Consider the following 27,516-nt stretch of genomic DNA (forward strand, 5'->3'; position numbering starts at 1 on the left):
ATTTATTAAACCATTCCCTATTTACAACTATCTTAAATTTTTTGCCTTTAGAAATAATATTTAAAAAGTTATCTTGCTTTTAAATTGAACCACATTACTTCTTTGAGATAGATGCCTATAAATGAAAGTATTGTGTAATTAAAATGAGTTTTAAAAGATAAGACTGTCCAACCATCTAACCATTGCTTATTATTGTAGACCACAAGTATTTGACCCAGGGAAGGGAGACATTCTCTTTATGGTCTCGCCCTCCTCCTCAGGGTAACACCAATACTTGCCTATCCAAAAGGGCTTTCTTCCGCTGATGTCCCAAAGCCATCGCATGTGCTGCCTGGAGATGACAGTCACAAGGCTGCCCTGGTGACTATGTGCAAACAGAAAAATCAGAGCATCAGTGACGGGGAGTTCAGCATTTCTGCTGACGTGAGATGCAAAATGGAAATCAAAGCTTGTTCAAACTAGAAAACTGGTATATATGTAGAAAGAGCTTTCTAAGATTTTAATACTCCATTTTTTTTTAATATTAATGAGTATCTGTGGGGGAGGGGGTGCTTGCATCCATGCTAAGTCACAGGGTGGGGTAGGTAACAGCAAAGAAGTGATACTGTGTTATAATATCTGGGCTTTAAAGCACAAATTCTTTTCAGAAAATCAGCAGCTGTTTACTTACACAGATTAATTACTTAGTGTCAAAAAATGACCTCTCTTATGGGAAGTTTATCTCTAAATTGCATAAATTTGGCAATTACCTGGTTAATTTGATTAGTAAGGTAACCCAAACTATCAATAAAATTACTAGAAGCCAACATTTTGAGCTTGATGTGTTTAGTCAAATGCCCAAATACATGTGACTCTTTTTCATCCTACTCAGGGAAAGAAGCTCAGCCTCATGGTCAAACCTTTGTATGTTATGACGAAATTAAAACACTTGTTCTTACAGATACATATAAACATCTTCTCCAAAACATAATTGTATTTTTTGTATGTTTAAAGTTTACAGCGTAGTGCCTTGACTTACATAAACTGTGAAATTTGATTACCACAGTAAATTTAGTTAGTACCCATTACATATAGTAACCAAAAAAAAGAAAAAATGTTTTTTCCTTATGGTGAGAATTCTTAGAATTTACTCTTAACACCTTTCATATCTACCACACAATAATCATGTTATACATCACAGCCACATTCTTTATCTTATAACTGGCAGTTTGTATCTTTTGATTACCTTCATCCAACTCTCCCAACCCAAATTCCTCACTTCTTATAACCACAAATTTGATTCATCTGTTGATGGACACTTACATTGTTTCCATGTCTTCACTTTGTAAAAAAAAAAAAATGCTGTTATAAACATGGGGGTGCAGATACCTTTTCACCTTTTCAACCTAGTACTTTCATTTCCTTTAGACATATTCCCAGAAGTGGAATTGCCGGATCATATCGTAATTCTATTTTTAACTTTTGAGGGGCCTCAATACTCTTCCATGGTGGCTGTACCATTTTACAATTCTACCAACAGTGCATAAGGGTTTCCTTCTCTCCACATCCTTGCCAGCATTTGTTATATCTTGTCTTTTTTGTGACAGACACTAACAGGGAATTCTTTATGAATTATTTTTGCAGCTAGCTAAGTTATTCCTGTAAGTAATGTTTGATCCCAATTCCCCAATAGTGTCCATTTAAAACTCTTTAAAATGCTCTAAGTAAAAAGCCAATAGATAATTTTTTTTTCTTTTCTTCTTTTTCTGATACAGAAAGTTTCAACAACAAAAAAGGGAAAAAAATCACCACGATCTTCTTGCCTAGTTAATATCTATCGATGTTTTAAAAATCAAGAAACATAATTAGTAATACATACTTATCACAAGTTTTTGTTGCTGAACTGAATTTTTTTTTTTCATTTTACCTACAACTATCCAAGCTTTAGATTCACTTCTCTGCTTTTCCAGATCATGTATGGTGAACATAATCTAATCTATCTCTTAATGATATTTTTCCTATTAATACAGTACTTTAGTGTGATACAATAGAGTGATGACTCCTAGGCCTTCTGAGATATGTAGGCACTTTTCTACTTCTCTGTATGTCCTTACGGTGCCAGATTCAGGTCATGTGACTTGGTTCTGACATTTCTATTTACTGTCAGCTTCTGTCTGACAGTTACAACAGACTTGATAGCCAATTCTCTTCCCTCTCCCTCAGATCCAATATGGCAATTCTGATGTGCTGAGGGTTTAAAACACAGAATATGAAATGTGTATTAAAAATAGCCCAAGGGAGGGTTTGAGGGGCTGTTTCAATTAATGTGACATATTAGAGTGTGGGAGACCTGGGTTCCACTTCCTGCTCAGTCCCCAATTTCCTTATGGATGTAACTTCAGCCTCAGAGTCTTTATCAGGAAGGAATAGATTTTATTCAAGGATATTTAACACCTCCTTCTGCTTTAAGATCCTTGAAACTAACTTTAAAGACTTTGCAAAATCCATTTTAGCTGCTCAAGTACAAGTTTGATTTCTTTATTGATGCTCTGAGAAGAGCAAGAGCAAGAGGATAAAATAGCTGCGTTTAGAATAGGTAAAATGTTAGGCCACAGTTATTTACAAAATATTTAGGCATTTTCATTTTATAAAAATGCCAATCATTTACTTTTATTCCCATATACAAATAAAAGAGAGAATATTAACCATATAGATACATATATACTATAGAGATATAAAAATAAAATATAGAGAACCATACAAATATATATCTTTGACATCTCTGAAATTTGAAGGCATTCAAAGTGTAGAATTAAAAACATAAATCTGAATTTTTCCAGTTATAGAAATAAACATCTACTTCGTTAGAATTTTTTGATTAAATATAGATATATTTTAGACTAACTCTTTAAGGATAGGTCAGCAGGGGTTCCAGACACTCCTGTGGGAAACCAAAATGGTTTCAGAGATAATGATTTATAATAATAGAATTGCCAAATGTACAGTGACTGCCTAAGGAAATGAGCAGATGAGATTATGATATGTAAATTCAAGAAATACCTAATCTCGGAGTCTGTTTCCTCTGGGCTAGAAAAATAATAAAACACCAATAGGGAGGAAAGGAGAAAAGAGATAAAGATTGAGTTGAGTTAGCAATCTGATTAGCGGCAACAGATAAAGTAAAATTTGCTGTGTTTCTTAAAACATACATGCTGTAAATGACCATCTGTAAAAGACCATCAGGTAGCAAGGGAGCCTGAGGAAATATAAATCAGAACTGAAAAATGGTCCCTGAGATCTAAAAAACACACTAGATGTGTATTAATTCTAATTATAGACTCTAAAACCATCTCCTAAAATGTATTCATGAGAAAGTAAATAGCCAAGTTATAAAATGTTGCAACTATTAATTTTACATCATAGAAAGAATTGATAATTCCCAGGGGAATATTCATTGTTCAAGGCAAAGAGGTTAGAGAAGAAGAGGTCTAAATGAACCTGAAAAGTAATGGGTGAGGGGAAGCAGTGGCCCATAGAATGAATGAAAACATGTTGAATGACAGAGGAGGTCTTGGGGCTCAGAGGAAAATTATACTGAGGAGGAGGCCTTGCCATTCAAAAATGTTCCTTTTAAAGTGACTGATCCAAATCTTTTAGTTTTTTTTTAATCTGCTGCTAGATATTTTCTGAAATGCCTCTAACTATTTTTAAATGTTCTTGGGATAATCATTCTTTGTGTCCTTTTGAAATAAAATGCATATTGAAGATTCATACAAAAGTCAGCAGGTCAAATATTCATACCCATTCTTCACTTAAAATTAGAAAATTTGAAGTATTTTTATGATATTTTTAAAATCTCATAGCAAATATTTTTTCTTTACCTCTTATACACCTTGGAATACCATCAGAAATATTTGATGGTATTTGATAGACACCTTAATTTCTGGAGCAATATGGTACATACATAACATACACTTCAAAATACTTTATATTACTGATAGATACATAATGAGTCACTTTCTAAAATATGATGGAAAATCTCCAGTTGCCAAAATTTTTTCAGTTTTACATCTAAAAAAAGGTCTCAGTACAATAGTTTAAAGCAATTCCCTGAAACCAGTTTACAAAATTAATTTCACAAAGATATGAAAAAATTAATTCTGAAATTGCTTATTACATAATGTTTGATTTGCTGTATATGGTCACCAATCCCTTTAAATTAATAGGGGAGACAGAAAATTTCCATCACTCTTATATTAGATTTTATAATAGTTTACTGCGGAACAAAATACCTATGTATGTATTTCTTAATATCATTATTCTGAGATTATGACCTTCCAGATTTTTGGTGTCAAAAAACATTTGTTATGAAACCATGGCAATTTAAGGTAATCTTATTATGTCATCATTTTGCTAACCCTGCATTAGTATCCTAATATATTTTTTATTTTATTGATCCACCTAATTGCCCAAATCTGTTATAGTTCTGTACACTAACAACAAAATATCAGAAAGAGAATTTGAGGCAATAATGTCATTTACTATTGCATCAGAAAGAATAAAATACCTAGGGATACTTAATAAAGCAAAAGATCGATACTTAGAAAACTATAAGGTGTTGATGAAAGAAACTGAAGATGACAAACAGGTAGAAAGATATACTGTGTTCTTAGGTTGGAAGAATCAATATTATTAAAATGACCATACTACCCAAGGCAATCTACAGATTTAGAGCAACCTCTATCAAATGACCAGTGGCATCTTTCACAGAACTGGAAATCAAAAAAATTTAAATATGTATGGAGACACAAAAGACTCCAAATAGCCAAAACAAAGAAGAATTGAGTTTGAGGAATGATACACCCTAACTTCAGACTATAATATATAGCTACAGAAATCAAGAGTATGGTACTGGCACAAAGACAGATACATAGACAGATGCAACAGGAAATACCCAGAAATAAAGCCACACACTTATGGTCAATTAATCTATGACAAATGAGACAAGAATATACAATGGAGAAAAGATAGTCTCTTCAATAAGTGGTGCTGGGAAAACAGAAAGCTACATGTTAAAGAATGAAAATAGAACATTCTCTAATATCATATACAAAAATAAACTCAAAATGGATTAAAGATCTAAATTTAAGAAGAGATACTATTAAACTCCTGGAGGAAAACATAAGCAGAACACTCTTTGAAATAAATCTCAGCAATATATATATATTTTTTTAATCTGTCTCCTAGAGTAACAGAAACAAAAGCAAAAATAAACAAATGGGACCTAGTTAAATTTAAAAGTCTTTGCACAGCAAAGGAAGCCATAAACAAAATGAAAAGACAACCTACAGAACGGGAGAAAATATTTGCAAACAATGTTACTGACAGTGGATTAATTTCCAAAATACATAAACAACTTATATTGCTCAATATCAAAAACAAACAACCCAATCAAAAATGAGCAGAAGACCTAAATAGACATTTCTCCAAAGAAGACACACAAATAGCCAACAAGCACATGGAAAGGTACTCAATGTTGCTATGTGAAATGTGACTCAATGAGGTATTACCTCACATGGGTTAGAATGACCAGCATCAAAACACTTATACTTCATAAATGCTGGAGAGGGTGGGGAGAAAAAGGAACCCCCTTCTACTGTTAGTGGGAATGTAAATCGGTGCAGCCACTATGGAGAACAGTACAGAGGTTCGTTAAAAATTTTAAATTATAGTTACCATGTGACCCAGCAATTCTACTCCTAGGCATATCTGGAAAAGAAGAAAATTCTAATTTGAAAAGATTTTCATACGCCCCAATGTTCATAGCAGCACTATTTACAAAAACAAAGACATGGAAGCAACCTAAATGCACATCAGCTGATGAATCTAAAAAATAAAACAAATGAACTTATTTATAAAACAGAAATAGAGTCACAGACACAGAAAACTCATGGTTATCAAAGCAGCAAAGGGTGAGGGATAAATCAGCAATTTTGGAGTAGCATTAGAATCTATTAAAACCATAATAAAACATCACCTACACCCACTAGAATGGCTAAAATCACAGAGACTGACTATGTTGTAGAGTAAATGGATAAATTTTGTCAATATTTGACAACAAGTCATCTTTCATTGAGTGTTCTGTTATCTAATTACATTTTGTCCAACCTATCTGGTTTCATAACCATCAATGCCTCTTATATTGTTATAGGCCTGGTGCTATGAGATCTTCCATTGCTATATATTTCCAAATCAGTGGGCTGGGATTCCTATTTAATAAAAAAATGATAGACTCTGTCATGCTGCTGAGTCCGAGAATCTCCTGACTTTCTTCAAAAGTTTGAGATGGAGAGGCTAAAAAATAAAACTGACATCGGCACAGTTTATCATAAAAGAGCTATGATACATCAGTAAGGTCAGCCCAAATCTGTTCTGAACTACAGAACTCCCTCCAAGCTCCTAAAACAAAGCCAGGTAGATGTTAGACACTCAACACTTGAATGAATGAAGAAACACTAGAGTTCCATGAGAAAACAGAAACATTAACAAAGAAACATCAACCAAATGAGAAATGGGGTTTCTTACTGTTCCCTGCAAGCTTGGGCAGCTGTAGTCCATGTGCCTTTCTGCTCTGTGATCAAGGAGTGGCAATAGCCTGAATGACGGTGCCACCCAGCTGGGCAGGATTTATCTTCCACTGCCTGAAAAATAGTTGTCCATGTTCACATCATAATGGTCTTTACAATCTAGAGTCTATTCTCAACATAGAGAATCCTGTGAGTCCTCTAATGAAAATAATTTTGTCACTAGCAAGAGGTCAGCCCCGATCCCAATTCTCCACTTTGAGAACGGCAATGGCTTCTTGTGGGACACATTGGTAAAGTCAGCCATGTTTTAATTTTACACCTTTAACATTAAATAATTGAATAAAATAAGTAAGCCTCTTTTTAAATTGTAGTGCTTAACTACTGTGTTTTGTGATTTTTAAAACATCCACTGGCCATCTTTTCCTCTTCACCTTCAAAGCCTAACAGGGCAGGCAGAGGAAACAGTAGTGGACAGGGCACCTCCTCTCCCTCTCTTGGGTTACGATGGGACTTGACTGCTTGGCCTGTCCCACCTTGGTGTGGGGGCTCCAGGATCTCCAGGCAATTCCATCGCACTTGTACAGTTTTTGGAGGCTTTCTTCAAAGTGGAAGAGTCCCTTTAATTCCAGTGTGCAGTTCTTTGGGAATGAGGGCAGTGGGTCCTATGGGAAGGAAAGGTAATTTAGATTTGACACCCTGTAAAATTTAGATTTGTAATTTAGATTTGACACACTGTTACCTCTTTTAGGTCATCATTTGCCGAATAGTGTTTGAATTGAGTAAACTAGTCCCCAACTTGAAGGCTGTTTTTCGGCTCAGGAAACAGCTTGTTGTAAGGTGAGTAGGAAGTGAAGAGATTTTCATACCTGTCTGGGGAAGTGTGAGCCGGTTGTGGATTCCTCCTTATCGGCTCGAGGCGGTTCTGTCACTTTGGTTGCCTTTTGGGGCTCACTAATAATGGATACGCTGGCCTTCCGTCTGTGAGCTGGGGAGCTGTCATCCTCCAGTTTCAGGGAAATCATCCCATGATACTTGAGGAAATCAGCAAACAACAATGAAGACAAAACAAAACAAGACATCAAACAAAAACATTTGCTGTGAAAACAGGCAATCCAAAAACTGGATCAAAATAAAGAGGTAAAAGGATTTTTTCCTGACCACCCAAGCCTTTAAACAAAATTCAAACAGGATTTTAAGGAAAATATATAAATATAAAAGTTACAAAAGGTAGTTTAACTAGATATTTTGCACCATAAATACAAAAAAACTTAGCAATTCTCTCAGACTGGCAGGCCTGGGGGTTGCAAAGAATTGGACATGACTGAGTGACTGAGAACACACATTGCTTACACACATATGCTTACGTTATAGATGCTGTCTGTTCTATTTCTATAAACAGAGGATGGAGGCACCTGAAATCAAGACAGGAAATAAATAGGAACAAAATTGGCTTGAAAAATAATTAATAATAGGGCAAAACCCTTCCAATAAGATTTTTTAGTAACTAAAAATTTCTAAACATATTTTTAAAAGATTTTCCAGGCCCAAATAATAGGAATTTTTAAAAGTCACTGGACCAACCACAACTTATCAGTGTTGACTCATCTATTCTTAGTTCCAGTTAGAAAAGACATCCTTATTTTTTTGGTACATCTATAGTGCACAGAGGTCCAAGACAACACACACACACACACACTCACAAGTGTATGCCTAGTGAGAATGCTATGCTAGTAAGTTCAAAGCCATGATTTCCACACCCAAATAATCTCATTCTTTTTCAGGACCACGAGTCATTCTCTATCTGTCTTGATCACAAAAGGAACCAAAGCAGAAATCATATGGATGAGTCAGGTTATCTATCACTTCAGTCAGTACAATTAATGAACTATGCTGATGTTTGTATGTAAAAGCCACTTCGCAATGGGACAAGGAATCATGAGAATCTCTATGGCCCCCATTCACTGTGAGAACCAAAACAGCCTCCTCAACATTTCAGATTACTTATTAAGATCCTTTGATTCTTTTCATATGCACTCCACACATCAAAACCCAGGAGGTCCCCATCCTTACTGTTTTGCCATCCCCTCCGGTCCTAAGCTTCACTGAAGAAAGATCTTCAGAACCAAAGTCCCGCAGGGCGTCACCCCTGGTGACTGCTAGCTGCTTGGAAGCTGGAAGGGGTCTTCTTTCCAGATGAAAGGAACCAGAAGTGGTGGGTGAGGAAGCCCCTGGGGAGAGCAGGTGCCAAATGCCCTTCTCCCATGCACGGGGCATGTTTGGATTGAAGGCATATGAAGGATGGCACTGCCCTGGTAGCACACAAAATGGCAGGTCAGTTCATTTTACACAAACAGATAAGTGATCACATCGACGCAGCTTGTCATTAAATTCAGATGGATGATTTTCCCACCAGATGTTGTCTTGCTGCCATTTGCCAGAAACCCCTTTACTCTTCATCAGTTTCCATACAGGAAAATTATGCCCTTCTGCACATCTACAGGGTGATTATGAGTCATGATATTGACTTCACAAACCACAGATGAAAATCATTGTGGTGATTTTATAATCATCCCATCTACTTGGGAAATAGACTGCCTTCATTTCATATCAACAGAATACCTCCATATTATTGGGTTTATTCCCTGATCAAGTATCATTCCACAAACACTTTTACTTGTTCACCCTCTCCCCAGTCTCCATAGGTAGAAACTGAAATTGTTGGAAGATGTTAGTGAAATCAGATAACAGCTATTCAGATGAGCATTCAACTGTTAGAACAAAGATTCAGTCAATTTTAATGGCTCTCCTTTGATTAGAAATATTGCCAATTAGTATGAAAAAAGTCTAAACCCAGAAGGCACATTTGGATACGTTATACTTCATGTGTCAAACGTGTACATCTATTCATGTACTTAATGTGACCAGAAAAGTCTACTGAAAAAAAAAGAATTTGGTGAGGCAAGGTGGTACAAAGAGATATGGAAATATGAGTATGGTAAAGGAAAGAGGTAAGTGTCTATATTTATTATAGAATGAGAAAGAGAAGTGGAGATAATTAAGCGAAGAAAAATATATGGCCCATAGGGCATGACCGGTGTAAAAATTGGAGTGTAAGACTAAGCATTGTAACTGGACACTTGTCAAATGCTAAAAAGATGAATAAGTAGAGGGTATTTGGCAGGAAAAAATCAGCGTACCAAGGACTTTGGCTGATCTTTATTTAGTTCCCAGGTTGTTCTTTAGCCTATACCATCCAGGACCTGTTTGGCTCTGCAACCCAAGGTTATTCATTAATATTCTCCAGCTGCTCCTGAATCCCCATGCCAGCTGCACCTTTCACATGTATTTTCCTCCCTCAGAATTTTCGTGGTTACGCTACAGTGAGGGCTCCGATTTTAGGCATTAAGAGCTGTCTTCCACAGAGGAAGATAATTACAGCCCCACAAACTCGGGGCGGGGAAATAATTGTCGATAGATTCTCACCAACATTGTTTCCCCCTTGGTGAGAACAACAAACGGGTAGGGGAAAAAAACAATGAGGCACTGACTTGTTGCTTTTCTCAAAGGATCCTTCTTAGCAGGAGGAAAGCCACATGAAGCAGAAACCAGAATAAAGGGCCTACATCATGACTGAGGTTGCTTTCTTGACAAGAAATTAAGCATTTTGATTTGAAAGCGTTATCCAGCACACTGGCTGTTGAAAGCGAGCAGCTACAGTGCCAAGACTGCTCGTGATTTCAAGATGAGGATCAAAAGAATACCTCCTTTTGAGTCCAAAATTTTCACTGCAGTTTTTGTCTTCGTGCCAAGAACCGCATTCACAGGGGAGTTCAGAATTACTTCAAAGACCTCATCATCTTCCTCTAATCCGTCATAGGTAATTGCTATATTCCACATCTTAGTTGACATTCCTACAAGAAGTAAACATTTTAATTACTCTTTAATTGCTATTTCAATCAACTAGGTGTCAGCGAAATATATTAATTAACATGTCTGCAGCCAGACTGCAGTAGCCTGAGTGAGCCATTGTACTGCAACCAACTTGCTGAAGTCATGCTGTTCTCCCAAATAATATTAAAAGACCACATTTGTTCCTGGACAATGATGATTCCGTTTAAATGCAAACACTGTAGCAAAAAATAAAGCAAGCTGCATTAGGGAAGGGATGAACAAAAAATGGTGAGCTGTTGAGACCCCAAGACTTCATTTTTTCCTGACCTGCCCCTTCTTATTTTAAGAATAAACAAGTACTGCAATCTTAAAATCTTAATCGTTTGGAAAATCTTAAGATGTTGATGCAGTCAGAAGTGATTATTGGATGGTACTCCACGCTATTCATGGAACTCTTGAAATGATTGATTTCTAACGACAGCTGCTTCCATCGGCTGCCCTACTTCCTGCGATCCTTGTAGCCCGCAACCGCTTTTTCTGATGATGTAATACTCCAGAGTTTGATATCCTCCTATGGAGAATTTATAGGCTGGGGGTTTCTAGAAATAGATGGAGCCAATTTTTTCTTTTTTCTCACTTTCTGTCTGCCTCTGTTCATGGAGTTACAATCAAGCTTGGATCACAGTAACTTTGCGAACTTAATACAAAACAGTTTTGACGTTACAAGTGTATCTCTAGCCATCCTGTCACCACTCAGATGGGATGCAAAGCAACCCTGGAAACACAAAATATTAATGTTGGAAGAAACTTCAGAGATTGTCGAATCCTGACTATTTTCCATGACATGTATAGCAGGACATCCGCCCTAAGGGTTTATTTAGAAGAAAAAGAGTTGGTGGGAAGAAAAGAAAGTATTGTTCAGTGGAGAAAGATGGCTCAATTTTAAGGGGAAAAAATAAACTTATGGTGTAAGATTCAAGAACTAGGTTTTGAAACTTTATTCTGGGTCATTTACTCATCGGCTATTCAAGTGCTTTTATTTCTAGGTGCTAAGTTGCTTCAGTTGTGTCTGACTCTTTGCGAACCCCTGGACTGTATCCCGCCAGGCTCCTCTGTCCATGGGATTCTCTAGGCAAGAATACTGGAGTGGGTTGTCATGCCCTCCTCCAGGGGATCTTCCTGACCCAAGGATCAAACCAGCATCTCCTGCATTGACAGGCAGATTCTTCACCACTCCCATGAACTCATTTATATAAATAGTTTAACATTTTTTTTTCCAGCCTTTTCATCTAAAAATCTGAATTCTTTTCTCACTGTTCTCATCTGCCAACAGATACAGAACAGACAGTAAATACTACATGTATGTGGGCTCCAGAGTTGGAAAGACCAGGAGGGAAGAATGGGAAAACAACATGAGCAAAGTCAGAGAGCAAAGCAGAGGCCTTAATCAGGAGGGCTGTGCAGAAGAGCTGGCTGGAGTAGAAGGGTCTTGCCAGGGAAGAGAGGTATAAGGCAGCACTGACATCTTGTAGCTAGACTGCAGAGAGCCCTGGACCCTAGGTGGTCAGATTCAGGCTTTAAACCCCAGGCAACAAGGAAGGCTCTTAAAAATGGGTATCTTAGAAAACTGAAACTGAAAAGTATTATGTGGGAAGATTTAGGGGCCCGGGCAGACAAGCAAAGAAGCTAGAAGTTGGGAGTCCACATGGGTAGCTGTTGTAATAAACTGGCATGAAGAGAAAAGACTTGACAATGAAGAAAGCATATGAATACTAGGGCTTTTAATAATTAGAGAGCTCTTTTGACTCTCAAAGGCCATAAAGTTAAGCAGCGGTCAAATAAAAATCCAGTACAAAAAATTCTTTTCCAAGTCTCAACCATTTGCCCTCTTATTTTAAGAATTTTTTTTTTTAATTATAGTAACTCCATCCTCCCACCTTTAAAGAAAACCCCTTAAAGTTTTTTAAAACCTTATGGAGTAGAACCATATAATTAGAGAAAATCTATTCCAAGTTTCACTGAAGTACTTTTGGTTTGTTTGCCTGCATTTCAACTCTGCTTCTATGTTTACCGGGTGTGCACATAAGACCCACTTTTTTTTGGTTAATGGGGTTAGAAATAAGAATTTTCTTAGTCTTTCTTTTTCCTTCCTCTCCCACCTTCAAGGTGCAAAGTATTTGTGAAGTCACAGTGATTATAAACAATTTCAGAAGGCTTGAACTGGCCCCCTGTTCCCATAAACAAAAGGTGCTGAAGAGGAAAGAGAAGTGTCAGGTTATGCAGACAGAACTCACTTTACAGAGTGAGTTAATTCCTGGATATTTTCCCGCAAAACAGATTTCACTATTGAAAGACATTTTCTCAATTTTTTTTTTTTTGCAAATGCCACATGAGAGAGCTGTTCCTTTAGAAAACATTTTGACTCTTAGGCACGGTGAAGTCTCAATTAGAATGTAGCAAAGCCTTCAAGAACACCTATTTTAAAGGAAAACAATCATTTTCTTAAGAATATTTGCACTTTGACTCAAGATTAGACACAATCGCAGGATGCCAAGTAGAAAGGGTTTGTTTTCGATTTGGCACAAAACTGCCAGGCGAGTACAGATCCCTAGAGCAAAAAGTCCCTCAGTTTTTCTTCAGCTTCTTCCAAGAGAGCTCCAACCTTAAAATATTCACTATTTGATTTCTCACTGTCTGTTTCTTCCCCAATCATGGAAACCACTGCTTTTAAAGAAATGAGCAGATTACCTTGGGTAAAAGGGGTGGGAATGGGGATGAAGACATCAGATCTAAAAGAGGTAAGGATTAACAAGATGGGAGTAAGTAAGTATTTGCAGGATCAGTGGACAGGGGGAAATGTAACATTTTCCAAAGGAAGATAACAGTTTATGAAAGTTTCTGGCTAATGAGTTCCAAAACAATGAGCAGCCAAATGCCGTTTCTTTTTCATTTATAAACTATGTTTTCTTATTTTCTTCAAATGTTTACATAATCTCTAAACTCTTAACTTGCATCTGGTCCCATCACTTCATGGAAAATAGATAGGGAGACAGTGGAAACAGTGTCAAACTTTATTTTTGGGGCTCCAAAATCACTGCAGATGGTGACTGCAGCCATGAAATTAAAAGATGCTTATTCCTTGGAAGGAAAGTTATGACCAACCTAGATAGCATACTAAAAAGCAGAGACATTATTTTGCCAACAAAGGTCCATCTGGTCAAGGTTATGGTTTTTCCAGTGGTCACATATGGATGTGAGAGTTGGACTGTGAGGAAAGCTGAACACCAAAAAAATGATGCTTTTGAACTGTGGTGTTGGAGAAGACTCTTGAGAGTCCTTTGGACTGCAAGGAGATCCAACCAGTCCATCCTAAGGGAGATCAGTCCTGGGTGTTCATTGGAAGGACTGATGCTGAAGCTGAAACTCCAATACTTTGGCCACCTGATGCGAAGAGTTGACTCATTGGAAAAGACCCTGATGTTGGGAGGGTTTGGGGGCAGGAGGAGAAGGGGACAACAGAGGATGAGATGGCTGGATGGCATCACCAACTCGATGAGCATGAGTTTGAGTGAACTCCGGGAGTTGGTGATGGACAGGGAGGCCTGGCGTGCTGCGATTCATGGGGTCGCAAAGAGTCGGACACGACTGAGCGACTGAACTGAACTGACACTCTTAACTATTTAGAGCCTCCAGAGATCTTTAATATCTACTCAAACAGCATGCAAATATTGGAAATAAAAGCAAAAATAAACAAATGGGACCTAATGAAACTTAAAAGCTTTTGCACAACAAAGGAAACTATAAGCAAGGTGAAAAGACAGCCCTCAGATTGGGAGAAAATAATAGCAAACGAAGCAACAGACAAAGGATTAATCTCAAAAATATACAAGCAACTCCTCCAGCTCAACTCCAGAAAAATAAATGACCCAATCAAAAAATAGGCCAAAGAACTAAACAGACATTTCTCCAAGGAAGACATACAGATGGCTAGACATACACATGGCTAAAAAACACATGAAAAGATGCTCAACATCACTCATTATCAGAGAAATGCAAATCAAAACCACAATGAGGTACTATTACACGCCAGTCAGGATGGCTGCTATCCAAAAGTCTACAAGCAATAAATGCTGGAGAGGGTGTGGAGAAAAGGGAACCCTCTTACACTGTTGGTGGGAATGCAAACTAGTACAGCCGCTATGGAAAACAGTGTGGAGATTTCTTAAAAAACTGGAAATAGAACTGCCATATGACCCAGAAATCCCACTTCTGGGCATACACACCGAGGAAACCAGATCTGAAAGAGACACGTGCACCCCAATGTCCATCGCAGCACTGTTTATAATAGCCAGGACATGGAGGCAACCTAGATGCCCATCAGCAGACGAATGGATAAGGAAGCTGTGGTACATATACACCATGGAATATTACTCAGCCATTAAAAAGAATTCATTTGAATCAGTTCTAATGAGATGGATGAAACTGGAGCCCATTATACAGAGTGAAGTAAGCCAGAAAGATAAAGACCATTACAGTATACTAACTCATATATATGGAATTTAGAAAGATGGTAATGATAACCCTACATGCAAAACAGAAAAAGACACTCAGATGTATAGAACAGACTTTTGGACTCTGTGGGAGAAGGTGAGGGTGGGATGTTTCAAGAGAACAGCATCGAAACATGTATATTATCTAGGGTGAAACAGATCACCAGCCCAGGTTGGATGCATGAGACAAGTGCTCGGGCCTGGTGCACTGGGAAGACCCAGAGGGATCAGGTGGAGAGGGAGGTGGTAGGGGGGATCGGGATGGGGAATACATGTAAATCCATGGCTGATTCATGTCAATGTATGACAAAAACCACTGCAACGTTGTAAAGTAATTAGCCTCCAACTAATAAAAAAATAAAATAAAAATAGGAAAAAAAAAAAAACCCAGCATGCAAACTCTTCCAGAAAAATGGGCATTTCTCTCACCCAGAGGAACCTGCAAGGGGACTGCTCAAAATCCACCCAAAGCCCAACTCACTCCTGATCTTGTCACAAACAGACCTCGAGTAATAAAGATGACAGACAACAAAGACTCTTGCCTCTCAAAAAGTGGAAAGACCGAACCTGCCTTAATCTGAAGTACATACAAGTCACAGTGCAAGAGCATCAAGTCCTTTCTCCTTGAGGTTGATCAGAACCAGTGCCTGTGGCAACTCAAAGGTAAACTTCAATACGTTATAGGAATAGTTCTTCTCACCAAGGGCGGTCAGGCTGAGGAACAAGCTGAGGCAAGTCAGAAACTTAAGCATCATAGGAAGGAGGCCAGTAGCAATATTGGGGTTGCTGTTGTTCAGTTGCCCCATTGTGTCTGACCCTTTGCGACCCCATGGACTGCAGCACACCAGGCCTCCCTGTCCCACACCTTCTCCCGGAGTTGGCCCAAGTTCATGTCCATTGTATCAGTGATGCCATCCAGCCATCTCATCCTCTGACACCTTTTTCTCCTCCTGCCCTCAATCCTTCCCAGCATCAGCGATTGTGGCATGTCAAATGTGAGGCTCTTTGTTATAGGTTGTGTCACTCAGAAATCCCTACGGTGGAGTCCTAAACTTATTTGGAAATAAGGGCATTACAGATGCAATTCACATGAAGTCATACTAGAGTAGAGTGGACCCCTAATCTATTATGACTAGTGTTGTTATAAAAAGCGGGAATCTGGACACAGACACACACAAGAACGCCTGACTGAGACAAAGGCGGAGACTGGGTGAAACAGCAGAAGCCAAGGCAGCCTAAGGATTCCAGCATAGCATCGAATCACGGAAACGAGGATGGAGCAGATTCCCTCTCAGCCCTCAGAAGGAATCAACCCTGCCCACATCATGATCCTGAATTTCTAGCCTCCAGAACTGTAAGAAAACAAATTCCTGTTTTAAAGCTACCAGGTTTGTGATACTTTGTTAGGACAGCCCCAGCAAGCAAATACAGTCCCCAAACATCATACAACTTGCAGCCACGTCCAGCTCTGCGACCCCATAGACTGTAGCCCACCAGGCCCCTCCCTCCATGGAACTCTCCAGGCAAGAACACTGAAGGGGGTGGCCACACCCTTCTCCAGGGAATCTTCCCAACCCCAGGATCAAGCCCAGTTCTTCCGCACTGCAGGCAGACTCTTTACTGACTGAACCACCAGGGAAGCCTGAGCTGCAGAAAGGCATTCTTCTCTATGTTTAATAGTAAGTTATCAGTTTTGAAGTGGTGATGGCATTCAGGCAATTTTGTTTTGCCTTTGCCAAAACGTCATGGGTCAGTGGCAGACAATGGCAAAAGTTTTGATCAGGTGGCCGGTTCTTAGAGTAGAGAACGTGTCCTCTGCAGGAGAGCACAAAGGTACAAGCCCTGGCTGCCTCTCAGAGCACTTCCATTCATCCCTGGGCAGGTGATCGAGGTCTATCCCACACAGAGGGAGAGAGAGAGAGCCATGCAGTCCAGTGAGGGGGAGCTACCAGCCCCCATCTATAGCAGCCAGAGAAAGGGGGCATGGCTTCTGCCTTGGTGCCCCTGCCACGCACAGCTGCCAAAAGTATGTCTGTCTTTCGGGCTAAGTCCCCTTCTGCTGCTGCTATCTCCTCTAGGATGTCTTCCAGGGTTTTTCTCAGCCAGCGCAGTGGCACATCCTCGGGGTCCCGATGCACTCTATCAGTGAGTGCATGTCTCATGTCTGTATTTCCCAAAGGACAGAACATCTGTGGGGTAGTTCCTGGGTAGTTCAGCTGGTAAAGGATCCATCTGCTATGCAGGAGACCCCAGTTCGATTCCCGGGTAGGGAAGTTCCCCTGCTACTCACTCCAGTATTCCCAGGCTTCCCTGGTGGCTCAGATGGTAAAGAACCCACCTGCAATGCAGGAGACATGGATTTAATCCCTGGGTTAGGAAGATCCCCTGAAGAAGGGAATGGCTACCCACTCCAGTCTTCTTGCCTTGTCCAGATTGCCCAGATTCTGGACAATCTCCATGGACAGAGGAGCTTGGCGGGTTATGGTCCATGGGGTCGCAAACAGTCGGACATGAGAGAGCGACAGAACACAGCACAGCACAGAACAGAGCGGGCCCCATGCTGTTATATTCACTTTTGCACCTAGCAAATTTTTTCCAAAGGCCTAAAACAAAATAGGTGTTATCTAATTAAATAATGATTTTCCCTGAAAGCTGCTCATATCAAGCTATTCCAAGACAGATAATTTAGAAATGCCCTTTAGGAATTGGGATCTACATGACTATAACATTCTGAAGTTTTCCATCAAAATATGAGACAATTACATTATTTCAGCTTTGTGTCAGACCTTTAAATCATTTTCTAAAATGGCATTTCTTCTGGATTTTTGGATGTTTGCTTTAATATTTTATCTATTTTATTTGTTATGATCTTTCATCTCATTTAAAATAAAATATCCACTAGTAATAAAATAAAATACGAGGCACAAAACTCAAGGCCAAACTGATCTCTCTGGAAGCGAGGTAATACTGTTCCCTGAGGAGTTCTAGTTGGCTGAAGTTGCATAATAGTCTGTCTTTTCCACAATCTCTAGACTGTCTTACAAAAACATGAAACAAAGTGTAGAAACACAGTGTACCTGGGTCAAACTGAACCAGCTTCGATGGAGTCATGGTGAAATCTTTTCCAAGTGTAGCTGACACTTGGTTGACCTTAAGAGGGAAAAAAAAAAAAAGACATTCTTTTAACAAAAATATGCTGTGATAGAGAAATACTGAGTCTAATCTCATACTAGACTAACTCATGTTCTTAAATCTGTTTCTAACATAAACTTATGTTTTATTATAATACATCATCTTGGGTCCATTTTCCTTAAAGTTAACTTTTTTCCTAGACTAATATCAATGGAAGTAAACATAAAACTTTTTATTTTTTGGCTTCTCCTTTATAAATAATTCAGTTGTTGGAGAAAGTAATGTGAATTTTAAACAATATTCTTCTCTTTGCTATAGATAATCATTTTATTCCAGGGCTTTCCCGCTACCCCAGCATAGTCCTAAAATCACGCCCTGGAGGAAAGGAAGGGATCAGAGGAGAGAAGGAAAAGTGGAGAGAAGAGGAGGAACAGAGGAGAGAAGGAAAAATCACTCTCCTGACAGAGTGCTGCTCTGTCAGCCAGTCGGAGGGATCCCACGAGCTCAGAGCGCAGCCTTCAGACCAGATGAATGAACACAAGTCCGGTCAATTCTCCTGTCTGGATGAAGCCATTCCCCTTCACAGGCAGGAAGGAGGACTCTGTGGGGATGACGGACCTGGGGAACAGCCACATAGAGGCCACCCACACCCAGAACTCAGGGCTTTAGAAGTCCCTTCAAGTAAGTTGTAAAAAAAATAAAATAAAATTGCTCTAGTCTAAAGAGACTACTGGCTGCTCCCCTGATTCCCTTCCCTGGGGCTGAAGGACAGAGATGATTTAAGGACTCTGACATCGTGCCCTTAACTTCCCCCGAGGAGCCTAAATATATGTGAGGAACCCATATTTAGTTTGAAACACGGTTGAAAAAGAGTTTGAAAAAGAGGCTTCAGCTGGTTTGAAAAAGAGGTCATTGAATGAGATGTTTGGGAAAGTGGGTTACTCATTTCTTCACTTTCTTACAAGGGACGAAGGGCACAATTCAAAATGCACAGATTCCTATTTCTTTGGTCTCAGACATGATCTCCATTTCTATGAAATACCCTAATATCTGCCAGTGGTCTGCAGTGGAAATGCTTTGCTCAAGAAGAGTCCAGCCAGGTGAATAAAGCTGCACACGTAGAGAACCCATATGTGGACGCAGCGGGCGGAGGAGAGGGTGGGACGGATTGGGAGAGTAGCATTGACATATATACACTATCAGTGCAAAACAGCTGGATATTGATACATCGACATATATACACCAACGTGTGCAAAATAGGGAGCTACCACATGGGAAACAGACAGCTGCTGCATAGCACAGGATGCTCAACTTGCTGCCATGACCTAGATGAGTGGGCTGCAGGTGGGAGGGAGGAAATTTAAGAGGGAGGGGATACATGTATACACAGAGTTTATTCACTTTGTTATACAGCAGAAACGAATGCAACATTGCAAAACATTTATACTCCAATAAAAAAAGAGAGTACTGCCTCCTAAGCCCCTATTTGCTCTTTCTCTGTGATGCCAAGGTTCCTCCCAAACAAGCTTTCCCTGTGGAAAGGCAGCCCATTGTACACCTGTACCCACCATATGCTGGGAGTTGCATTTCCCCGTGTGGTTCCTGCACGTGCAATTACCTAGTATTTACCACCACTGAGCTTACAGAATCCTACGTGGGAAAAGAAATGGGCTAAAGCGAGGTGGCTGCAGCAGTCAGTCCGGCTCAGGTTGGTGACTCAAACCAAGGCAACACAGAAGGTAGAAGCGCTTTCTTAAGCAGCCAATCAGCTCCGGTCTAAAGTGGCAGGCTGTGCTGTGGGCAGAGTGGTCCCTGAAAGACTCAGGCTATTTGAGAAAGGCTGCAGACACAGCCGGCAGCTTGACTGTGCATGCTCAGCTTCAGCAGACAAAAGACTCCCTGTCACACCAGGACTGTTCTTCCTGCCTGGCAAGGTGAACAGTTCTGTGGCCCAAAACTCCAGACTAGAGCATATGGTGCTTTCTCTGGAGGCCCAGAAGATTATTAGGAAACCATCCACGCAGAGTCTTTCTTTTTCCATAACCAATGTACTGGGAAGTTATAGGGGACACCAAGTTATCTGATCCTTTAACAATCATAAAGCACCCGTAGATCAGGGAAACAGAACCTATGCCCACTGGAAAGATAAATGCTGAGTCTGGGATATAGTATAATCTACGTGCACAAGGTTCCAAAGGTGATTTGAACTTATTATTGTAATTGAGACTTCACTGAGATGGCATTTCCCCCCAGAACCTAATATCACTGCTTTTTTTTCCCCTTTAGATTAAGGAGGAAGTCTTTACCAGCATTAGTATGTACAGGCTTTTCATGCTCTCATTCTCCCAATGTGCAGTTTTTCTAGTGACTCCTTAAAATCGCTTCCATTTGCTCCATGTTCCACGTCAGCAGAAAGAAATATCAGGTGACTAGTCCGAAATTAATTATTTAAAATTTCTTATATTTCAGGGTGTCTCTATTGCTACATAGCCTCTGAACTTTGCATGACTTGGCTGATGCTTAAAACAGGTGTAATCCCTGACTTTTCTCATCCACTGAGACCATAGGAAGTGATCTTGGTGCATGCTAAGAGAAAGCCATACAGGGACTGAAATTTGCAGACAACTTTCCTTTCCAAAGCAGAGTTTGGCCCAAGTTCACTAAGTTGCGTAGATCTTATGAAATCAAACTTCAAGAGTTAAAGATCAGATTTAAAAACTAAAGATGGGTTAGAAATAGCATATGTGGGAGCTAATGTACCTTGTTAAATGATGGAGGGACAAAGAGGTTTTGTCCTTAGACTCTCCAGAACAGAATAACACTAATGCAGTCTGAATTTCTCTAAGGAAATAGTCAAAGGCACCAACCAGCAACCTAGGCTTTAGCTTGAAAAATGATAATTTAGAGTTGTTACCTGTACACTCACAAAGGCCGAGTCCATGGAATATCCCCTTCTGGTAATTTCCAAGGGCAACATGCCCATATTCTCACAGACCTCATATTCAGCCCGCGACCATTCAATATGAGACCACTTCAGTTCCAAACTATGCATGTAAGAAAAGAAAAAAGAAAATCATGAGACACGCAAAGTGGAAGCCTGTGGGGCTCCTCTGCTGGGTATAAAGCAACCACTGGTTCAAACTGAGAGAAAAAAGTGGTTCATCAACCTACACCAGTGCTACAAACTCTTTGCATATGTTTGGTACCTTTTAGTTCACAAAGAACATCTACTAGCATTATCTCATTTGTTACTCTCAATACTGCTGTAAGGTAGACAGAGCATGTATTAGAATTCTATTTTATAAATGCAGAAATAAGATTAAAAGCCTATCCAAGCTCTGCAGTGATCAATGATAAAGAAAGGGACTCAAACTTGACAGTGTTTGAAAGGGAAAGGAGCAGGTGGTTAAGTTCAAGGAGACATTCATTTTTGGAAAGGACATAGATACGAAACTTCTCTCCTATATTTTGGCCTCCTTCAGTGGTACAAGATCATTTCTAGGCACATATCTCCTCTAAACTCAGGTTCAGTTTAATAACAAGATGCCTTTGAGGAGTGTCTAGGAATTAGAATGTGCATGTATTTTACAAGTTTATCCATCTCTCCTCTGTACATGTGAAAGGACTGTACTAACATATAGCTTGATTGCAGCTATACAACTGAATCAACCTGATAAAGAGAGAGTGGTCTTTTTTTCCACTCTATGTTTAGTGAGTCCAACATTGGATAGAAACTGACTTCTTTAATCCTCATAATACAAAGAGGTACTTTTTACTGTCTTTTTCCTTTTCTTCAGAAAAGAACACTGAGCTTAGAGAGGTTTAATAACTAGCTCGAAGGCAAAATGCTATGACAAAGCTAATAGACAGCGGAGATAGAATCCCTCCCAGAAATCTGAAACCAAATGTTTTGTTCCTTCTCTACCATTCTTCCTCCCAACTAAAGTTCTTCATGACTCTTGTGGTCTGAGCTCAAGCAGTGGACTACAATTTTATCTTTATCCTGAAATATTTCCCTTTTTTTTTTTTTTTTGGAATTTAGAAAGATGGTAACGATAACCCTATATGCAAAACAGAAAAAGACACTCAGATGTATAGAACAGACTTGTGGACTCTGTGGGAGAAGGCGAGGGTGGGATGTTTCAAGAGAACAGCATCGAAACATGTATATTATCTAGGGTGAAACAGATCACCAGCCCAGGTTGGGTGCATGAGACAAGTGCTCGGGCCTGGTGCACTGGGAAGACCCAGAGGGATCGGGTGGAGAGGGAGGTGGGAGGGGGGACCGGGATGGGGAATACATGTAAATCCATGGCTAATTCATTTCAATGTATGACAAAAACTACTGTAATGATGTAAAGTAATTAGCCTCCAACTAATAAAAATAAATGGAAAAAAAAAAAAGAAATATTTCCCTTTTTGAAGTGAGAAAACTTGAAATGGTTCACCTGAACAGTTCTCTTCAAAGGTTTTCTTACATTTTTTACCCCCTGTTAACCTTCAGCAACATAAAGACATGAACAATCTTCACTATGATCATTTAAGTCACTTCCATTGTTTTTGTTTTATTCATTTTCCTTTCACTCTCCATTCATAAAACCCCCAGAGTTTGCCTTACTGTATTCCCAAACGTCCACTTAGATTCAGGTCTTTCCTCTAGACTTTTAAATTTGCTTCTTACAGTGTTTTTCCTTGCAGAGCTAGAAATTCTGGGTGCTACTGAGTAGAGTGTGGAGATCACAATTTCAAAGAATACGCCACACTTTCCTGGAGATCATTCCTAATAGAGAGTAATACCAGTCAGCTGTGTGTCACAGTCACATGCTATATATTAAGTTCACTAGCAAAACAAACTCAACAGCACTGTGTTCTATTCTACCAACCAGCAGCCAGCGAGACAAAGGTAGTGTGGAAACATGGAATTATTCCAGAGGTTCAAGAATTTGTATTAATATATATGTTTATTCAATCAATAGACATGACATTTATTGTTATTGGCGTGCTGGGCTTCACAAAACTTTGACATGAAAATAGGATACTTTTATCAAATAATATTGGGAACCTCATGGGCCTTGATGAAATTGATTTCAAATCTGACAGGAGACAGATCAAGAAAGAAAGAAATAACAATGCTTAAAGAATCACAAGATAACAAGCAACACGGATGTTATAAACGCCAATAGAAATAACATGTTGCAAAGAATTCCTAAAGGATCCAGCCACATAAGAAAGGGAAACAAAATCAACAAGAATGATTGGAAGAGAAAACAGGAAGCTAAAACAGGAAGGAAAAGGGAGCAGTGGGAACCAGTGAAATAGATACACAGGGATGGATTTCAACTAAGTCTGCATAAGGTTCAAATGTGTTTCAAGGTTCAATCTTCTATGAATCTATGCATTGCTAATGCTAACCACGACCAGCAAAAATTCATCAATGTCACTCTGCAGGTCCAGATGACCTTGAGGCCTAAAGTGAAGTGTGATTTGATTGCTGATCTAGATCCATAAGGGGATCATGCAGAGTGATGTTCGGTTTCAAAGCATTAAGGGTTTTGGTGTTTGGGAACATCCACACATCACCCTGATATATCATTGGAATGCTGCACGATGCTTAGAGGTTAAGGTTGTAATTACACAATGTTCTATTTTACTTTCTTAAAACTATTCCCAATCCATGGTTAATTCATTTCAATGTATGACAAAAACCACTGCAATGTTGTAAGGTGATTAGCCTCCAACTAATGAAAATAAATGGAAAAAATAATAATAAATACCTATTTAAAAGCCACGAAATTTAAGCCAGGCTATATATTTTTCAGAAAAATATATAAATCATGAGGCACTTGCATACCCAGAGGATATGTGTGACACATGCTTTGAAAGTGTTTTTTATTTTCTGTATATTGTATTTAAGAAGGTCTTTCTACATTGAGCCTACAGTTGCTTAAACTCTACACAAACCCTTGAAAGAAAATTAAGAGATGTAGTCAGTCAGCTGGGAATTCTCCCTGCAAGAAGCCACACAGAAGTATGTTTGGTATCATGTAGATAAGCAGGTGCAGAAGCCCATGAGAGAGCTGTGGAAAGCTCCGGACTGGGAGGTGTCAGGCAGACAGGGGTTGGTTCACATCTTCACATTTTAATGACTCCCCTCTTCTCTTCTCACAAAGCTAAGCTCGTTCTGAAGTCAGAAATGAAGTTTACAGACACACTTTCTGTGAAACCCACATGGCAATCATTGATAGTCAGCAGAACACAAGAACTCCTCAAGCCCTGAGGTCGGGATTTCTTGGCCTTGGAACTACCGACATTTGGGACCAGGTCATTCTCTGTGGTGGGAGGCTGTCCTACGCACTGTAGGATGTGTCCCTGTGGGGACCTCCTCACTGATCTAGCGGTTAAGACTCTGCCTTCCAATGCAGGGGGCACAGGTTCTATCTCTGGTCAGGGAATTAAGATTCCACATGCTGTGGGGTGCAGGCAAAAAAAAAAAAAAAAAAAAAGATCTACTCACTAGATCCATTAGATGCAGCCATGCCATTCCATTCCAGTTACAATAGTCAAAACTGTTTCCAGACATTTCCAAATGTCCCTCATGAGGAAAGTCATCCTCAGGAGAGAAACCTTCCTGAAGTGATTTCACAGACTCATCACAACAGAAAATTCTATTTAATCTATAAGCCAAGTTGTGGTTCTCAACAACTATCGTGAATGAAAGACATAGTCTGCGGGGTCTGCCCCGACTGTTTAATTTCTATTCCTCCATCCTAAGTCTTTCACGATGTAGGGCTGAAACCATCACAATATTGTAAAGTAATTATCCTCTAATTAAAATAAAAATTAAAAAATAAGGGCAACAGTACCTAGCATATGTAATAAAAAGCTATAACATCTCACATGAAAAAGAAATTAAATGGGATGAGACTTCCAGTTCTTCTTTCAGTCAAAGACAAGACAAACTGTTTAATTACCCAATTTAGCAATCTACCTCCACAGTCCAACATATGTAATCCCCCTTAATCTGATTAACTCATTTTCCAAAGTACATATAACATACTATTTAATTCACTTAGGTACTAAGGTAGTTAGCTAAGTAAGCAGGGGTCTTTAGTTCACTGATGTATCACCAAGTGCCTTGTAGGGTGACTGGGACATAGTAAGTGCTCAATAAATATTTGATCAAGGAAAAAAATAAAAATTAAAAAAAAATTTGCTCAAGGAAATAATGAACTTTTGTTTAACCTACTGTTTGAAAAGCTAAATTAACCACTGAAACTTTTTTCTTCCCAGTCTTATTCACATATTTCACACAGCTTGAAAAGAAAAATTCTAGGCCAGATGACCCTCACATGTCTTTTCTAGCCCTGACTTATTCTGGATTCTTTAGGTCATATTGAATTGTATTAGCTTGAGAGAAAGATGGCATTGGTAAATGAGCATTCTATCATAAAACATGATGTCTTATTTTCTAAGGCACAGGCGTGCTTCTTAACATTTGACAGCATCTAGAAACAGCTTTATTTTTCATAATGGGAGGAAGGTGATACTGGTATTTAGTGAGTGGAGTCCAGGGATGTTGCTAAATACCCTTCAATGTACAGGATACATTGAACTCACCCTCCACCCAAGCCCCACGACAAAGAATTGTCTGGATCAAATAGTCAAGAGTGTTGAAGCAGAGTCAAAAACATATACTTTCTTATATTCTATTTTATGGCTGCTGTTGCTCAGGCACTAAGTCATATTTGACTCTTTGCGACCCCATGGACTGCAATACGCCAGGCTCTCCTGTCCTTCACCATCTTCCAGAGTTTGCTCAGATTCATGTCTATCAAGTCGGTGATGCTATCTAACCAAGTGGCTGCTTGGTTCATTTATATGAAGGAACAATGAACTAAATAACCATTTGGGATTAAACTCTATTTTGGGATTTGGGACATTAATCTAGATTAACAAGCAAATGTAAAAAAGGTACTTGGCTGCTCTCTGCCTCAGTTTCCTCACTTCCCCAAGTACAATAATAATGAGTCTGTACTTCAAAGAGGTTCAATGAACCTTAATGAACACTCATTAAGTACTCTGAGCTTCTCAGTGAAAGGTTTTATAGTAGCTAAAACTGTGATTAAATTATTCTCATAACTAGATCTTCAGTTATAATCAAGTAGCATATGACTTAAGAAAATCAAAATGTTAAAAAATATTTTCTAAGGATTCAATCCAAGACTTATCAATTCAAAGAGGATGCTATTAAGCTCCATAAAAATGCTATGAACACCTGTGTTTTCCTTTCTGTCTTTCTCTCATGATAATGGAGAAACGGTGTTTAGTCAGGAAGCAGCATAGTGAGTACCCCAAACAAGTGCTTTGGAGTCAGATACATCTCATAACCACTTATTAGTGTGTGATTATGGTCAGCTACTCAGTCTCTCTGGACCACAATTTTCATCATCTGTAAAATGAGGGAAATTACATTCATGTCAAATGATGCAAATTAAAATTTGCTAATATGTATAAAGCACCTGTACACAGTGGGTGCTTAATAAGGGCTATTTCCCTTTCCTTCCTCTGTGGTTTCTTAGATCTAATCTAGAGACAAATACTTTAACTTCTGGCTTGCAGGTAACATGAAAGCTTTACCTAACCAAGAGTTTCAACCTCTTCCCCTATAACGTGTTTCATAAAAGTTGTTAAAGCATCACTAAGTTCGCCTGCTAGGGAGGAGAAGGAGCGAGGTGCTTGGAATCATGGAGCAGCTGCAGAAGCAGTCACTGAGTTATGAAGAACTTCAGCAGGGGTCAACTTTCATTCTGAAGTTCACCTTTTCTGCAGCGGGTGCAAGAAAGAGGTCAACACTGAACGCATGTTAAGAAACTGCCTTGGTCAGACGTCAGCTACATTCTGTACTCTGCAGAGGTGTTTTTGATGAATGATGAGGTCCTATGTGACAGAGTTTGGGTGGGATGCAGACCGTCTTGAGATTCACACTGGACGTGAGAACGGCATGCTAAGGCATGCGCCGAGAAGATGAGCACTCACATTGAGGTCAGGAGGTCATGGTGCACTGTGGGCCCTGCCATTTATTCACTTAGTGGCTGCTGGCCAATTACTTAGATGCTTTGAGCCTGATTTCCTTATCACCCTCAGAGAACTTTTTTGCAGATTAAAATGGAAAACATATGTGAAAGCACCTAGCACAGTGCCTGAAATTTAGGCACTCAACCAAATCTAAATTTTGATGCAAATTCCCGTGGATTTCAACGTTCTATAGTAACTTCTATTTACAAATGTCTCCTAAACATATCGCATGAAAAGCTTGTGCCATGAGCTATTCTGGGGCAGGGTGGTCTTGGTTTTATAATTAAACCATATAGAGATAT

General features: G+C 39.2%; 1 protein-coding gene across 2 annotated transcripts in view; it reads right to left on the bottom strand.

Annotated features, from left to right (window-relative positions):
* FREM1 (FRAS1 related extracellular matrix 1) overlaps positions 1-27,516 on the bottom strand; it is a 171,909-nt gene that overhangs the window by 4,879 nt on the left and 139,514 nt on the right. For both annotated transcript variants that reach the window (XM_070480527.1, XM_020886867.2), the window contains 9 exons: positions 21,054-21,183; positions 18,085-18,157; positions 10,328-10,477; positions 8,637-8,875; positions 7,931-7,978; positions 7,433-7,597; positions 7,100-7,228; positions 6,565-6,680; positions 279-364 (listed from right to left, as the gene is read on the bottom strand). In XM_070480527.1, the coding sequence (XP_070336628.1) occupies positions 279-364; positions 6,565-6,680; positions 7,100-7,228; positions 7,433-7,597; positions 7,931-7,978; positions 8,637-8,875; positions 10,328-10,477; positions 18,085-18,157; positions 21,054-21,183 (1,136 nt within the window). The remainder of the gene's footprint in view (positions 1-278; positions 365-6,564; positions 6,681-7,099; positions 7,229-7,432; positions 7,598-7,930; positions 7,979-8,636; positions 8,876-10,327; positions 10,478-18,084; positions 18,158-21,053; positions 21,184-27,516) is intronic.

This window comes from Odocoileus virginianus, chromosome 18 (genome assembly GCF_023699985.2).
Source record: "Odocoileus virginianus isolate 20LAN1187 ecotype Illinois chromosome 18, Ovbor_1.2, whole genome shotgun sequence".
NCBI classification, from domain to species: Eukaryota; Metazoa; Chordata; class Mammalia; order Artiodactyla; family Cervidae; genus Odocoileus; species Odocoileus virginianus.